The 14681-nt window shown below is 52.2% G+C and overlaps 1 protein-coding gene across 4 annotated transcripts in view; it reads right to left on the bottom strand.

The window, feature by feature from the left end:
- The window catches only part of MYO18B (myosin XVIIIB), a 42638-nt gene that overhangs the window by 12375 nt on the left and 15582 nt on the right, over window positions 1–14681 (bottom strand). For 3 of the 4 annotated variants that reach the window (XM_085509494.1, XM_085509496.1, XM_085509495.1), the window contains exons 23-39: window positions 14429–14557; window positions 14194–14337; window positions 13348–13437; window positions 12078–12197; window positions 11872–11980; window positions 11197–11321; window positions 10261–10415; window positions 9785–9908; window positions 8916–9116; window positions 8728–8838; window positions 8383–8487; window positions 6547–6696; window positions 3586–3699; window positions 3255–3371; window positions 2600–2683; window positions 1383–1520; window positions 1063–1248 (exon numbers count right to left, since the gene is read on the bottom strand). In XM_085509494.1, coding sequence (XP_085365620.1) covers window positions 1063–1248; window positions 1383–1520; window positions 2600–2683; window positions 3255–3371; window positions 3586–3699; window positions 6547–6696; window positions 8383–8487; window positions 8728–8838; window positions 8916–9116; window positions 9785–9908; window positions 10261–10415; window positions 11197–11321; window positions 11872–11980; window positions 12078–12197; window positions 13348–13437; window positions 14194–14337; window positions 14429–14557 — 2202 coding nt within the window. The remainder of the gene's footprint in view (window positions 1–1062; window positions 1249–1382; window positions 1521–2599; window positions 2684–3254; window positions 3372–3585; window positions 3700–6546; window positions 6697–8382; window positions 8488–8727; window positions 8839–8915; window positions 9117–9784; window positions 9909–10260; window positions 10416–11196; window positions 11322–11871; window positions 11981–12077; window positions 12198–13347; window positions 13438–14193; window positions 14338–14428; window positions 14558–14681) is intronic. The other variant, XM_085509497.1, reaches the window with a different exon arrangement.

Raw genomic sequence — 14681 nt, 5'->3', positions numbered from 1 at the left:
GCGCCTGGTGAGCACACAGCCTCACAACTGTTTATTTAAATAAAGAAATCGTTAGGTGCAGACCATGACTTAAGTAATGTTAAGTGAATAATTCATGCAGTATCTATAATAGATGGGGGATTTAACAGGAGCAGAGCTGTAATGGCTCTCTGTTAACTATTGATGCCCGCTGCTCAGTGTGCCTGAGCGCAGCTCTCCCATGATGCTTGGGGAAGTGCAATCAGAGCAATTCCTTGGGGGTCCCCGCCCCCCTCTTCCCCCCTCTACCCTCCTGCAGCTGATGGGTAACCTCAAATTTCCAGTCTGCTCCAGCCCCCACATCTGCCACGAGTTTGTTCACGGGTTTTTGTGCCACGTGCCCAGGAGATATCTTACATTCTGTGCAAACACAGCAGCCAGTGCCACGAATCAGCACGCAGGCTGCAGGAGCAAGGACAAAGCCTGTTTGCAGCATGCACAGTGGCTGAGGAATAATTCACGCTGAAGCACCGCTCCCTTCAGAAAGGCTGGCAGCCTCGGGGCGAAAGAAATGGTGAATTCTCCTTGATTGTTAAATAAAAGATTATTGATAAAATAACTGCTTCTAATGTGGCTGTCTTGCTAGAAGAAATGCAATATCTTTCAATTACTGCTTGGAAGCAAGACTTTCCTTTTGTTTACTGAAAAAACACAACATGAAAAGAGATGCGGGAGAGGACTGTGCGATGAAGGTGAAGCTATTTTTGCTGCACTCCCAATCTGCTCGGGGCTTTGAGCACACAGAGCAGGTTAACTGTTTACTGACATTGACTGGGACTGATTTGCTGCATAGAGGAGGCATGGCCAGGGCTGGGCACACTGTAGAGACTGAGCTACATGTCTGTGCCCAGTGGGCTGGCACCCCATGGGCATTGCCCTGTTCTGGGTGCACACCCTGCTGTGCAGCATGTGGAAAAGTAGAAGGCCTGCCAGCCCAGCTGCAGAGAAATGAATGCCAGGTGCAGCAGCAATGGCTTTGATTCCATGGGCAGCACTATGGAGCTGTGAACAGCAGAACCCCCTGACCCTCGGGCTCTCCCTTACCAGCTCCACACGCCGGCGGCTGGACTCCAGCTCCCGTTGCACCAGCTCATCCATGTCAGCCTTCATCTCCTCCATCCTCCTTTGGTAGTACTTGGTGCTTTCCTTCTCCCGTGCTTCTGACTCAGCTGCCTTCTCCAGCTCCTCACCCATCTTGATGATACTGTCTCGCAAGCGCAGCACCAACACCTGGGGAGGCAGCAAGATGAGACAAGGAGTCAGGAAGCTCACCAAGAGAGCACTCTCCCCATATCCAAGCACCCCGCACCGACATCTTGCTCGGACCCCTGTGCCCACCCCTGCATGGTGAAACAAAGCCAAACCTCAAAGCGCTTCATCTGCACAGCCTGGAAGTCCAGCTGGCTCTCCAAGTCACGGATGCGGGCTTCCTGTCGGCTGATGACGGCGCGCTCAGCAGGGCGCTGCTCCAGGCGTGCCACACTTGCCTGTGCCACCAGCAGCTGGGGACAGAGATGACAGCAGCTGCCAGCAGTGTGCCCATCATCTCCCTTCCCCAACATGAGATGGTCTCTGTGGCTACAGTAAGGCCCCAGGGTGGGCAATCTCCCCGCAATCCCCTTCTAAAGACAAAGTGAATGCATGGGGCCTGCTGTGAGCTGCCAGGCACAATGGGAAAATATTGCCCAGAGCTCCCTGAAGGATGCCCTTCTGTTCTGTTCACACCATGCGATAAATTCATGACAGTAGAACAGATTTTTGAAAGGAAAATGTTACAGCAGGACAGCACTCATTTGGGTTTCTCTTGCTTTTCTCTTCTCAGCACATTCTTTGAGGACAGCAGGCATAAAAATTCACAATTCACCTCTATGGACAGCTGCTGCACTGAGCTTTTTCTTCAGCTGTTACACCGGGATCTCCAAAGTAAAACTGCCCTTTTTAGCAATCCTGGCACAAGCTTGGTTCAGATTTATATTTGACCTAGAACTAGGGGAATTTGTCATCTTTTATCTGGCCTATCTCTACAACAGCTCTCACTCCATCTCAGAGTGAGTGAGTACTATCTCTGATTCTTGGGCAGCTTAGCCACGCTCCAATAAAGCACTTAAGTTAATGGGATTACTCATGTGTTTAAAGGCATGCACTCCAGGGCAGCAGAGCAGCCAAAGCAATGAGGCTGTGCTGCCCCGGGCCCACAGCCCTGGTCCTCCTTCATTCTCAAGAGCCACACAGGGGAAAACCTTGCTCAACCTCAGGCTATCACTGGCCTGCAACTCCCATTGGCAGGCAGCTCATCCCACCCCCATCACCATGTCCATGTCCATTCTCATCCCCATCCCATCCTCATCCCCATCCCATCCCATCCCATCCCATCCCATCCCATCCCATCCCATCTCCATCTCCATCCCCATCCCCATCCCTGCCAGAGGGCAGCAGGTTCCATGCCTTCCAGCTCCCAGGAGCATGTATGGGATATATGGGAATTGGAAACTGACTGTTTTACAGAGGAAGGGATTGCTTTGCAATGGAGACAACAAGGCTCTCATTGCTGAGCTCTGCAGTGCATCAGGGCAGAAAGTACCTTCTCCTGGAGGCTCTGCTTCTCCTTCTTCACTTCCTCCACCTGCGTCTGTAGCTCCTGGATCTGTGCAATATCTGTTGCAGACTGGGGAACAGAGAGCCAGCAATGGAAGCAGTCCCTGGGACCAGAGTAGCACGCAAATGCTCCCAGACAGAGGCATTGCACACTGCACAGCAGGCTTCATTCTGCTGTCTGAATGTGACTTCCCTTGATATTCAAAACAAGTATTTGCAGACCTCGTGGCCAAGCTCATTTCCCCAAAGTGCTTCCAGATGCCAGTTCCCAGCTCTGTACCATCACCACTGGGGACCAGGCTGGGAGTTCTCATACAGCCCAGCCCCATGCTGACAGCTGCTCCACCAGGAGCACTGGGTTCCCTCTCCTGGGAGAACCTGTCCTAATTTGGGTGCCACTCAGAAAGCCACAGCGCTCTCTGTCAGTGCTCTGAAAGATCTGAGTGACAAAACACTCAGGAAACTACTGATAGATAAGGAAAGATAGGGAAGCTGAGCTGTGTCTTCCTCTCTAAACAGCACGTGCTTCCCAATGGACCTGATGTGCAGGCAGCCCCACTGGGCCATTTGCTTTGAGCTTGGGTTTTCCAAGCACCATCCAGGCAGGGAATGATGCAGAGCCGGTACTGCCCAGATCCTACCTGTGCAATCAAAGCCTTGTGCTTGGCCATCAGCTCATTCAGGTCCTCCTGGTCCTCGCTGACACGCCGCAGGAGGTCATCTCTCTCGTGCTGCATCTGGTTGAGCTGCTCATCCGCCTGGGGGCAGAGGGTGAGCGTCAAGACAGAATCTAGTATTGCACCCAGCTTTGCTGGGCTTATATCTCACACCAGGGAGAGGAAAAGGAACTCTGGAGGGGGATTAAGGGATGCTGTGTGCTTTCAGTCTTCCTATCCATTGAGCCACCAGGGCAGGTGACTCAGTAAATAGGCTGATCCCTGCACCAAGCACCACACTGCCCGAGGAGCACACCAGGGTCTTGTTCCTGCTCAGCATCTCCATCTCCACGTGCAGGTTCTCCAGCTCCTGGGCTGCCGCCTGCTGGGACCGCTGGGCCTCTGCGCATCTCGCCTCGCTCTCTTCCAGCTGTGAGAGATGGAGGGAGATGCTAACAACACACATGCTGCTCCCTTTCTGCACAGCAAGGTTTATTTGCACTGCACTCCCAGAGCGTTTCCCCTGTTCACACAACAAAACTCAGCCTTTTAAAATCTGTGCTGCTCCTATGACTTTCTGCTGCTGAGTTAAAACCCTTTGCAGAACATTTCCCTTTGCATTGGCTGTGTTGCCAACACCCATCCCACTGGGGCTGCAGCATGCGCCCCACATCATGCACCCACTGCCTCAGCAAGATAGAGCTGGGATCATTAATTTGCAAAATTATGTGAATTACATGTAATTCCTGATTAGAGCAATTCACGATTTGGAGTTTTCAAATGGGCTTTTCACGTCGCATAAATTGCATTTGCAAATACACATGAAATATCACATTTATAAATGCTAATTTGCTCTCGGTTTTTATAGCTCAGCCATTAAAACAACAATAATCTTAAATGGGCTGCAAACACCCGGAAGATGCAGCACCATCCTCAAAGTCCTCACTGCTGAGATGGAGGAACATACGTGGGCTGTACCTGATCGTGCAGTTCCTTTCCTGCAGCGCTCAGGTTTCTCTTGTTAATCAAAAAGTAAAGCAAACCCCTCACCTCCTACATGCTCCCTGTGCCCATTCCCTATGTGCTGGGGCAATGCAGGGCTCGCACACTCATGAGGACAGGGCTATCCCCATGTCCAGCCTTTGGGCACTTCTGCCCATTTTCAGTGAGGATGTTTCATTGCCTTTTTTCACTCCCTCCTTCAATAAAAAGTGGCCTTATGAAGCTCTGGAGCAATCCTCACTCCATTTTCTCAACAGTTTACGGTGAGTGAGATGTACTCAGAGAAGTTCAGGAGGTAATTTGCTCCCCCAGTGCTTAACTCAGAGGAAATTGAAGTCATTTGTTCCTCAAGACCAATGACTCTCCCCATCTTGGCAGCAACACTGAGGTCTCTGAACAGTTGTAATACACAGACAAGGGGCCTGTAGCACCTGAATTGTGATGGCCTGGCTTTGAGCAGCAGGGATCCCACAGAGTAGTGGTTTAAAATTGCATTCCTGTGTCCAGCTTCAGCTTGTTTAGATGAATTGCCCAGGCAATCTATTCCCATACCCGCAGATCCCATCTTACAATGGCACAAGCCACTTCCCCACCTCTTTCCAGTTCCTCCCTGAACGATTATACAAAAACCCTGTATAGTTTAACCAGAGAGAAACTCATCTCCAGGACCTCTCATTAAACACTTTCCTCTCAATTTGTGCAATGGAATTTTCCCACTTGGGAAGAATAGATTGAAATACCCCCAAAAATACATAATGTATGAATGGATGAACAACATTCGTTTGCTGAGCTACGCCATCTGTTAAATACCTGCATGAAATGGATGCTTCAGACTTATTAAGAAACAATGCTTATACTTTCAGACCATATGGATTTTGATTAACGGAAATGGTGGCTTTTTAGCGACGTTTTTATTCTTGCAGAGATTTGTGGGCTGGTGGTAGAATGGATCGGACTCTGAAAAACCTCATCATGAATGCCATTAGGAATCATTTCAGTTTAAGGGACGACATAACCATGAGGCATTTTTAATGCGTGCAGAACCTCAGTGTTGGCAGCATAATAGAAAGGCAATATTCCCAATATTTCCTCTATCCTTCTCATTGCACAAGGCAGCAGGGCTGTGCCTCGCTTCCAGCCTTGGAGCGGGACTCAGGAAATACTGAAGGCTTCACTGTTGCGTGGTGGTAAAGAGAGCAAAATGACTCACAATGTCTGAGATCACTCAGGAGTTCAAGAAAATGGAGCTCCTGCTGCCCTCTGGTCATGGTCCTTCCCTGATTCAGCTGCCCAGATCAGCAGCATAGAAATGGACATGGGCATGGGAATGGACATGGGCATAGGAATGGACATAACCATGCACATGGGCGTGGGCATGGGAATGGGTATGGACATAAACACACGCACATGAGCACACCAGCAGCCCCATTGCAGAGCTCACCTTCCCCTTCTCCCCTGCGCAGGTGGGAACAGCTGCTGCTCGCAGCTGTTATTTATGCAGAACTATTATCTCAATTATATTTGTATGTTGTTGGAATTGCTCATGCCTCCCATTTAGCTTGTTTCCAGGGAAAATGCACAATGGAGATTAATTACTGCATGGTTTTGGAGGACTGGCGTCAGCTGCCCAAGCCTTGGTACTCTGCACATGCCACAGCAGTGGCACCTATCACCAATCTGAGGGCACAGTGACCTTTGCACCAGCCCAGGCTGGGCTGCACCATGGCTATCTGTCTGTCTGTGCCCCCCTAGTGCATAGTAGTGCCCATATGCTCACCCCAACACCAGTGCATGGCACCCAGGGCATTGCTCTCAGGCTGCAGCATGCGAGCTGTGGTCCCTGCTCTGGCAGCTTGTGCCTCGTGTGCAGCCATTTCTATGGCAACAAGCCTGAAAACAAGGCCTCTGGATTGCGTTATTAGAAGGCAGAAAGCACACTGAACAGAAGGTAATTAACAGGGCTGCCTAAAAAAGGAAAAAACACTTAACCGCTGTTGGCGTAATTACAGAGCAGTGCTTCCTGCAAGACGACCCTCTCCAGCACCACACGCTGCATGGGGTGAGCATGGCACCACAGCAGTGCTCGCCTACAAGGCCCCAAGACCTGCAGATTCCCTCCTGTGGTGCCAACAGGGACAGGGTGCACGAGTGACACCCCTGGAGAAGCAATGACAACCCCACACAGATAGTATCACCAGCAGCACAGTGAAGTTGTGTCCAGGGGCAGAGTGATGCTCGCCCACCCACTGCCCACCCCCCAGCCCCTGGTGCCCACCTGCTTCTGCAGCCGCTGCAGCTCAGCAGTTCCAGTGGCTCCGGGCTCAGTAGGGGCAGCCAGCAGCAGCTGTGCATCAGCCAACAGTGCACGTGTCCGGCGCAGGTCCCTCCGCAGCCGCTTCTCCACGTCCAAGTCACGGTGGCCAATCTGGGAGAGAGAGCAGCAAACTGAGCACACATCGTGCACCAAAAGTAGCAGGCTGCAGAAAAAGATGCATTTTTTTCCCCTACTGGGATGCTGGTTCCCTGCAAGGCATTTGCCTGCCCTGTTCTCCAGGTGTTCCCATAGTGTCCCATCCCATCTGTCCCCAGGGCACCTCCAGTACTGTCAATGGGGCTTATCACACGACCCAGACTGTGGCTTTGCTGGCAGATCCAGTGTTGTTCCTCCCACCCTCCACGGATTTGAGGTGCCAGAGGCCTCAAATTTGGAGGGGAAAGACCCCAAAGTATGCTGAGAGCTGCAGCAGAGGAAACAAGAAAGCCTTTGGGTGATGGAAACAGCCAGAAAAACTTGGGGATAAATGGTAAGGAGAGAAACAAAGGCATGAAGAAGTCAGCCCAAAGGGGAAAGAGTTAAACCATGAAGCATTCCTGAGGAGGGCATCCTTGGGAGCTATTAGCACTTCACTGATGCAAGGCATTGGGAACCTTCATCAGACCTGGAGCTGTGGGACTGAGGCTGCAGCATCACTGGGGGATCACCAGTTCCTTGTGCGAGGACCTTCAGCAGCAGATCACTGCACTCTGCCTGACTCTCCTCTGTGCTGTCTGCAGCCATTTAAGAAAGGGAAGGAGGAAGCACCTCCAAAAAAACCCACCCTCTGCACTCCTCCTTCCAACAGAGAGCAACCATGGTTACGCGGATGAAAGAATGAGGAAAGCACCACGCAGCCAGGACATGGTTTCAGGCTAATTGAAGAGTGGGAGCATTTTCCATTCCATCTCTTTTCCACAGCCCCGCTCTCCTATTTTCTGTTCCCTGGCTAAAATTAATAGTGCGGGTTGACCTTGTAACCTGCTTCCGAGCAGGCTGGCATTTGCTGAAACCCACAATCATTGGCATCTCCATTGCCTTAATTAGTTTTCTGGGTTGGCTTTTTTTCCCCTTTTTTAATAAACTGCTCTGAAACATGCTGCCCGCTGTATGTCAGGCAGTATTCATACAGCAGAGCTGACTTGCTGTTATCCCCACCATCCCTACGGACCTTATCTTGGATGCCGTTCAGCACCGTTTTCTACATGGCCCAGCGTCTGCCCTAGCAGATGGATTTGATTGGGAAGGAGGTAGAAAGACAAAGCCAGGCATTGAGCTGACCCTGTCCCACCCCCAGTGCCATGTGTCCCTACACTGTCACATCAGGAACTGAGGCACGAGAGCTGCAGAGATGACCAAGCTGATAAATACTTCTCAATGGAGCTGCCTCCATTCCTCACCTTCTAATTGAACACAGAGCAGCTGGGTGCACTTTCCCCATTCCATGTGCTTCCATCACTGCCACAGACACATTAGAGAGTGAAAAAGGATTTGTTCAGCAAATGTGTCTGGGACAGAATTCCTCTGCAAATTGCAATTGATAAACTGTTTTTCTGGGCAGATAGAGCTGCTGCAGAGTTAGCCGTGTTTTGTTTGACTCTCGTGAAAATACCAGGAGAAAAGCGGATACCTCCCTCTATGGATGGACCTTCCCAGTGATGCTGTACAAAGAATCATTAACTGCACTGGGGGTGTTGGCCATGTCATCACCCTGTTCACATGAGCTCCATCACCTTGTCTGTGTGGGTAGCGTTTGGAGTTGGTTGAGTGGTGCAGCCAGCCCAGCCCCACACTCACCTGTTCACACAGGGTGCCCACGAGCCCCTCCAGGTCCTGCTTCTCACGCAAAGCTGTCTGCTTCTCCTCATGCTCCTGCTCCAGCTGCATCTCCAGCTGCCGGAGCTGTAATAAGAACAGAGGACATGCAGTGTGAGGGAGAGAAGGGTGAACGACATGCAGTCAGCATGAGTGGCCACAGCAGTACGGCACCAACATGCTCATGGGAGCAGAGATCTCCCCATCCACCTTCCAACTTCCCCTGCCTCTCTGAAACAGCAAAAGCAAAATTCAATGGCTGTGTCCTGGGCTGCTGCCTTTGTACCCGTGGGGTGGAAGGACCCCTCATCCCCCAGCCCAACCTACCCTCCTCTGGCAGGACTGCCGTGCATCCTCCAGCTCTTCATCTTTGTCCTCCAGCTCCTTTTGGTGGATCTGCTTCATCCTCTCAATCTCCAGCTCCAGCCTCTGGTGCAGCTAAAAGACCCAAAAGCAAATTCACCCGCACTCACACCTCACACCACAGGGTCCCCACACACACTGGGCTTCCTTACCTGCTCCAGGTGATCCACATTGGCTGTCTGCCTCTCCAGCTCCTTGCGCTGCTCAGCAGTGCTGGCCTCCAGGTCCCAGAGCTTCTGCCGGAGCATGGGCACCGAGCTGGAGTCCAGGGCACCGGGAGCACTGAGCTCCTGCACGCGGCCAGACAGCTGAGAAACCCGCTGTGCCAGGCTGGCCCCCTCTGCCTGCTGCTGCTGCTCAGGAGGGGACAGAGTAGGGTCAGCACACTGCTCCAGAAGCATGGGCTGCTTCTAACCGCAGCACCAGGCAGCTGTGCAGCTCCATGTCCAACACCAGCCCAGCTTTCGGAGCAATCCTTCCCCCTCTAGGTGTTGCTTTGGACCTCAGTTTCCTCACTCAGAGTGCTATGGTAGCCCCCAGCTCACCATGCTTCTGTCACTCTGACCCCTGCCCAAATCACAGCATCACTGTACTCCACCCCATGAAAGCATGGGCACAGGGGAAACATGGTGCAGTGCCCCCCACCACACGTGATTTTGGATAGAGCTGTGTTCCTATTTCCCAGCATGGATTCTGGCCCCCACATCACTGGGGTCCTGCCCTGGGGGCACAACCCAGTAGTTTCTTGCAGGAGGGGACTGAGGGTGGAGGCACGAAGAAGAGCACAAGTGACTCATCAGCCAACCAAAGGCATGGGGCTTAACTTGAGAAACGTGATCATGCTCTAGCAGAGGGTAATGTTATGAGATACATCAGGCACCCCCAAGAACAGTGCCAAATGTAATCAGAATCACTACTCCGGCCTTGCATTGGATTGCCTCCGCAGTTGCATAGGCAATAGCTTTGCTTCATGAGCTGTTCACAGGATGCAAAGGAGCAGAGCAGTACATTTCCATCTCACCTCCAGGTTTTGCTGCAGTTTGCCCATCTCCCACCTCAGGGAGGAGTTCTCCTGGACCACCTTCTCACGGAGGCTCCTCTCGAAGGCCGACTCTCCCAGCGCCTGGGCCAGCTGCAGGTCAAACCTGGAGGGAAGCGCGTGGTACTGCTGCCAGTGTGGCCAGGCAGGAGGGACACAGGGCTGCTCCTCAGCCTGTGCTGAGTGCTGAGCAGCAGCAATGCTCACATCAAAAGTGGCCATGGCAGCCACCCCTGGCTCAAACCACCCCAGAAGAGGTCCAACAGCCCAAAGAGATGGCAGTACCCAGCCTTCCAGCACCAAAGCAATGTGGTGACTTCCATGAACCAGGACTGATCCCAGAAGGAAGGGTATCTCCCCCAGAAGCACAAGCAAAGGATGTGGCACAGCAAGGAAGGCTGTGCATCCTCAACCCTGCATCTCCCCTCCCAGTATCCCCAGACCACTCCTGGCCTTACTTCTTCTGTCGCTTCTCCAGCTCATGGTTGCGGCTCTGCTGGCTCTCAGCGAGGACCCGTGCATCCTCCAGCTCACAGGTCAGCCTTCTGCACCGCCGCCGTAGCTGCTGGGCTGCTGCCCGTGCTGTCTGGCATGCCGCCTGTGCCTCACCTAGCTGTGGAACAAGGTGGAGAGTGGCATGAGGCTGGAGCTGGCACTGCCACCAGCAGGACCCCCACCATCCCAAAGCAACCCCTCCAAGAGCAATGCTGCCCTGCACAGGGGGATTGCTTTCCCCAAAGGCTCGCACCACACAGGGCATGGCAGCACGTGGAGCTCTCACCTTCTGGGGAACAGAATCATTAAGGAATGACTTTAAATAAGCAAAATCATGCACTAATGAAGCCTGTAATTCCAAACGAGCTGCCTGAAAGCAAATGGGATGTTTTGCTTTACTCAAGCTTTTAAGTCTGGGTTGTTTCTCTTATTACTTTTTAATGTAGCATGAATAACACCCATCTCTTTTCTTTATGCTTCTGAGAAGTGACCTGGTACCCAGCACTCTCAAAGAAGCACTTGAGCTTTATGTCTCCTCTCCAAGGCTTGGGAAATGTCATATCTTTACATGGCCAGCTCTTAGCACGGTCATGAGACCCTCCCAGTCTCCCAGACCCATGGCTGAGCCAGTCCATACCCCTCAGCTTTCCACCCTGTGCTCACACTCACACCTGGTCAAAGCTGAATTTGGCCACGTTCAGTTGCAAAAAGGGACTTTTTGAGCTAAAAAAGCCAGCAAGAATCAGACAATTTCCCCAGCAGCAAGCATCTGCATTTCTGATGGAGATTCAGAAAGCTCCATCAGCACCACTGCTGGGCAGAGATCACCAGTTTGGAAGTATGAGCTTGGGAATAGCCCCCAGAGCCCCAGATCCAGGAGCCCCCTCCCCAGTGCTTGCCTTTTGCTCCAGCCCTGTGCGGGAGCTGAGCTCAGCACTCAGACGCTCCTCCAGCTGTGCCAGCCTCTTCTGGAGGAAGGCGATCTCCGTCTGCGCACAGTCGAACCGCACGTGCCACACATCCTCTGCTAATGAACCAGAGCTGGGTATTGTGGCTCCCACGGGGCACGGAGCACAGCTCTGCTTTGTACACCTAAAGCTGTACATGGCTCCTGCCCCAGGCAAAACATGCACACGTCCCATCACTGCTCAACTCCCCCATTGCTCCTAAGTGTGCTTTAAACACTTGCTGAGCTGCTGGGAGCACTGGGTGAGCACCAGAAGACCCCTGGGGTAGAAAGTCTACTGCCTTCCCATCCAACCCCCACACAAGATACACAGAAACATAGAACAGCTTGGAAAGGACCATTAAAGATCATGGAGCTCCAGCCCCACTGCCATGGGTAGGGCTGCCAACTGTTAAATCAGGCACAAGATCAGGTTGCCCATGATCCCATCCAACATGGCCTTGAACATGCAAGGGAAAGAGCTGCCAGCCACCACCGAGTGAGCAGTGCAGAATGACAACATGCTAAGAATGCAGAGGGGTGGCCAGGGGCCAAGAGAGCAGGGTTGCTCAGGGGACCTGTTGGCTGGACACCCAAAACATGCATCGTGTTCAAAGGGCTGCCCTACCTCCTTCAGAGCCACTTATCTTCATCTCACAAAGCTGAACCAGTTGCTGGGCCTCCTCCAGCTCCTTCTGCACTGACTCCAGTTTCTTCTGCACTTGGTCATGTTTGCTCTGTGGAAGACAGGGAAGGAGGGAGTAGCTGGACCCACTGCTGAGGCACACATGCAGAGTGAGGCTGTGCCAAGGGCACGGCTCTAGGCTCTCCTACCTGCAGCTCCTGAAGCTCCCGAGTGCCCCGCAGCCTCTCTGCCCTCTCCCCATCCAGCACCTGGCAGGCAACGTCACCTTTGTGCCTCTCATCCGACAGCTCCATCGTCAGGTCAATGATCTGGGGGCATTGTGGTGTCAGGCTGGGCACCTCCAGGCACGTGGGCACACATGGACCCATCGTCTCCTGGCTGGCTGCTGCCTGCCCTTTGGTGGGGAGCATGCACACTGCCCTGAATGAACCCAACAGTGGTGCCAAGGAAAGAGCAAGCACCAGCAAAGCGTGTGGCTGCAGCACTGTGCTCACATGGCTGCCTGCAGCAAAATGTTGCCTGCATGGCACTGCCTGCATGGCACTGCCTGCAGGGCTCACCAGATTCCTGCGCTGTTCTAGCTAATTGGGGGTGAAATTTCCTTTGAAGTAAAAAAAAAAAAGCACATGAATGAAAGGATGTTATTAATCTGGTAGGTTAATTGCACTTTCTGCAAATGCAGACATAGCCTGCCTTCCTAATCCAGCTCTGCAGGTCTATCCTTACAAGGGGCAGCATTAGCCAGGCCAGCAGGCAACATGCAGGCTTCAGCTACTCCTGTTCCTGCATCCAGCAGCATTTTAAGACACTTCAATCTGCAGACATGCTATAAAAGCTCTCCAGAGGTCCAACAACTTTAATTTGGGTAAGTAAGCACAATAGGCTTGCTTCCCCTGGGGAGCTGGTGTTTTCTAGGTCTGTCATAAAGCATTAGCCTCCCATGGCAGTCCCCAGCCTCAGGAGTGCAATTGCATTTCTGAAGTGCAGAGCTACAGCAAAATAATCAGCAACCACTTCCCCCTGAAGAAGAAAGTGCTCAGTGAGGATGTTGGCATTGCTAAGCAGAGTGTTGCACCTAAGATAAGAGAAACAAGTAAATCCAAAGCGGATCAAGGCTGAGCCACTACAGTGAGCAGGATGATCCTGCCATGCTCTTTCCCCTTGTTATTAGCATTGGTCCCATTGAACAAAGCTGCTCAAGGTGCCTGCAGAAGTCACCAAGATGGCTGCTTGGAGGGTAGAGTGGGAACATGGAACAACCACATGCCATTTCCTGTTCTAACAATTGCCTTTTACCAGTGGAAGGGACGGCATCCACACAGTCACCCTGTCAGTGTGGTGACACCAATCCCAAAGGCCACCAATGCACAACATCTGGCACCTTGCCTCCATGGTCACACTTATCCTGATAGGGCGTAACTTGGACATGAGAGAGCAGAAGGCTCTTCCAGGCCCTACCTTGCTCTCCAGCTTCTCAGTGTTCTGCCTGAGCTCACTGCACGACTGCTCCGATCTCTCCAGCTTCTTTCTGAGCACCACCAGCTCCTTCTAGGTAAGATTAGAGGAAAACACACAGTGAGAGCTCCGACATCCTCAGTTTACTTATGACTGTCTTGTTTTGTTTTAAAAATAAGTAGGAGAGACACAGCTGCCTTATTAAGAAAATTTAGTGGACAGCTTTGAAGGCTGCTCACTGCAAATTGCTGGGACTCCAGTTCCTGACATGAATTCCATTGGAGGGAATGTCAGCTTTGGTCTATGTACAGAGCACATCCTCATACGTACAGAGGCAGCCTTAAAAGGAATGACAGAATGGAGACTGGGCAGCGTTTGTTTTATCTGAGCCAGCCTGGATACATCTTGATAGGACATCCCTAAGGCGAAAGCATGAGTGGGATGTTGGAGAATATGGACTAAGAATTTAACAGAGGTCTCACAGCATGACAAATCATAGAATGGATTAGGTTGGAAGGGACCTTAATGATCATCTAGTTCCAGCTCCAATGGGTTAGGTGAAATGTGATATTCCCAGGCCAGTAAATACCCATGGGAGCCTCACATCACCAATTCCTGCCTGGATGGAAGCACAGCTCTGGAAATAGCACGGAGAAAAATCCCCTACAACAAGGCTGAGTTTGGATGCTCACCTCACCCATCATCCTAAGGTGCTCAGCTCAGCAGGCCCAGCACCAACCTGCTCTCAGGAAAGAGTTCCCAAGGCATCCGGTCTCATTGTGCCCCATCCCACCCCCATCCCCATCCCATCCTGTCACATCCTACCTTATCCCATCCCATGAAACTTACCTCTTTTACTCGCAGCTGTTCCTCTGCCAGGTTAACGCTGAGCAAGGGCCTCACACGGCCCAGCAGCTGCCACCAGGGCCAGTGCCGGACCACCTGGAAGACCCCCACGTTCTTCTGGATGCAGCGGACGGCGAGGCGCTGTACCTGCAGGAATCACAGCAGCCCTGACCCCATGCAGCAGCCCAAACATACACCTTGGTGGACTCAGGGCATCCCCAACCTGTGGGATGGGTACCTTCAGCCTCTTGAACTTTTGACGGCTGAGGAAGCCTTTGCAAGCTGCCTGGAGGAGGATCAGCTTCTGAGTTATCAGCTTGTCACGCTGCTTCTCCAGCCTGGAGAGAACACCCGCCTTCAGGAACACCTATACAAGGAGAGAGCGATGTGCAACCTGAGAGCAGCACAACCCCAGCACTGAGCTCAGGTCTGCCCCACTCATTTCCAAACCCTGTACACCATCTGCATAATACAGCTCCAGTAAAAACAAA

Source organism: Coturnix japonica, chromosome 9, assembly GCF_054131305.1.
Source record: "Coturnix japonica strain WE chromosome 9, WE-NBRP24, whole genome shotgun sequence".
NCBI classification, from domain to species: Eukaryota; Metazoa; Chordata; class Aves; order Galliformes; family Phasianidae; genus Coturnix; species Coturnix japonica.
This window is presented reverse-complemented; position numbering and strand designations above follow the sequence as displayed.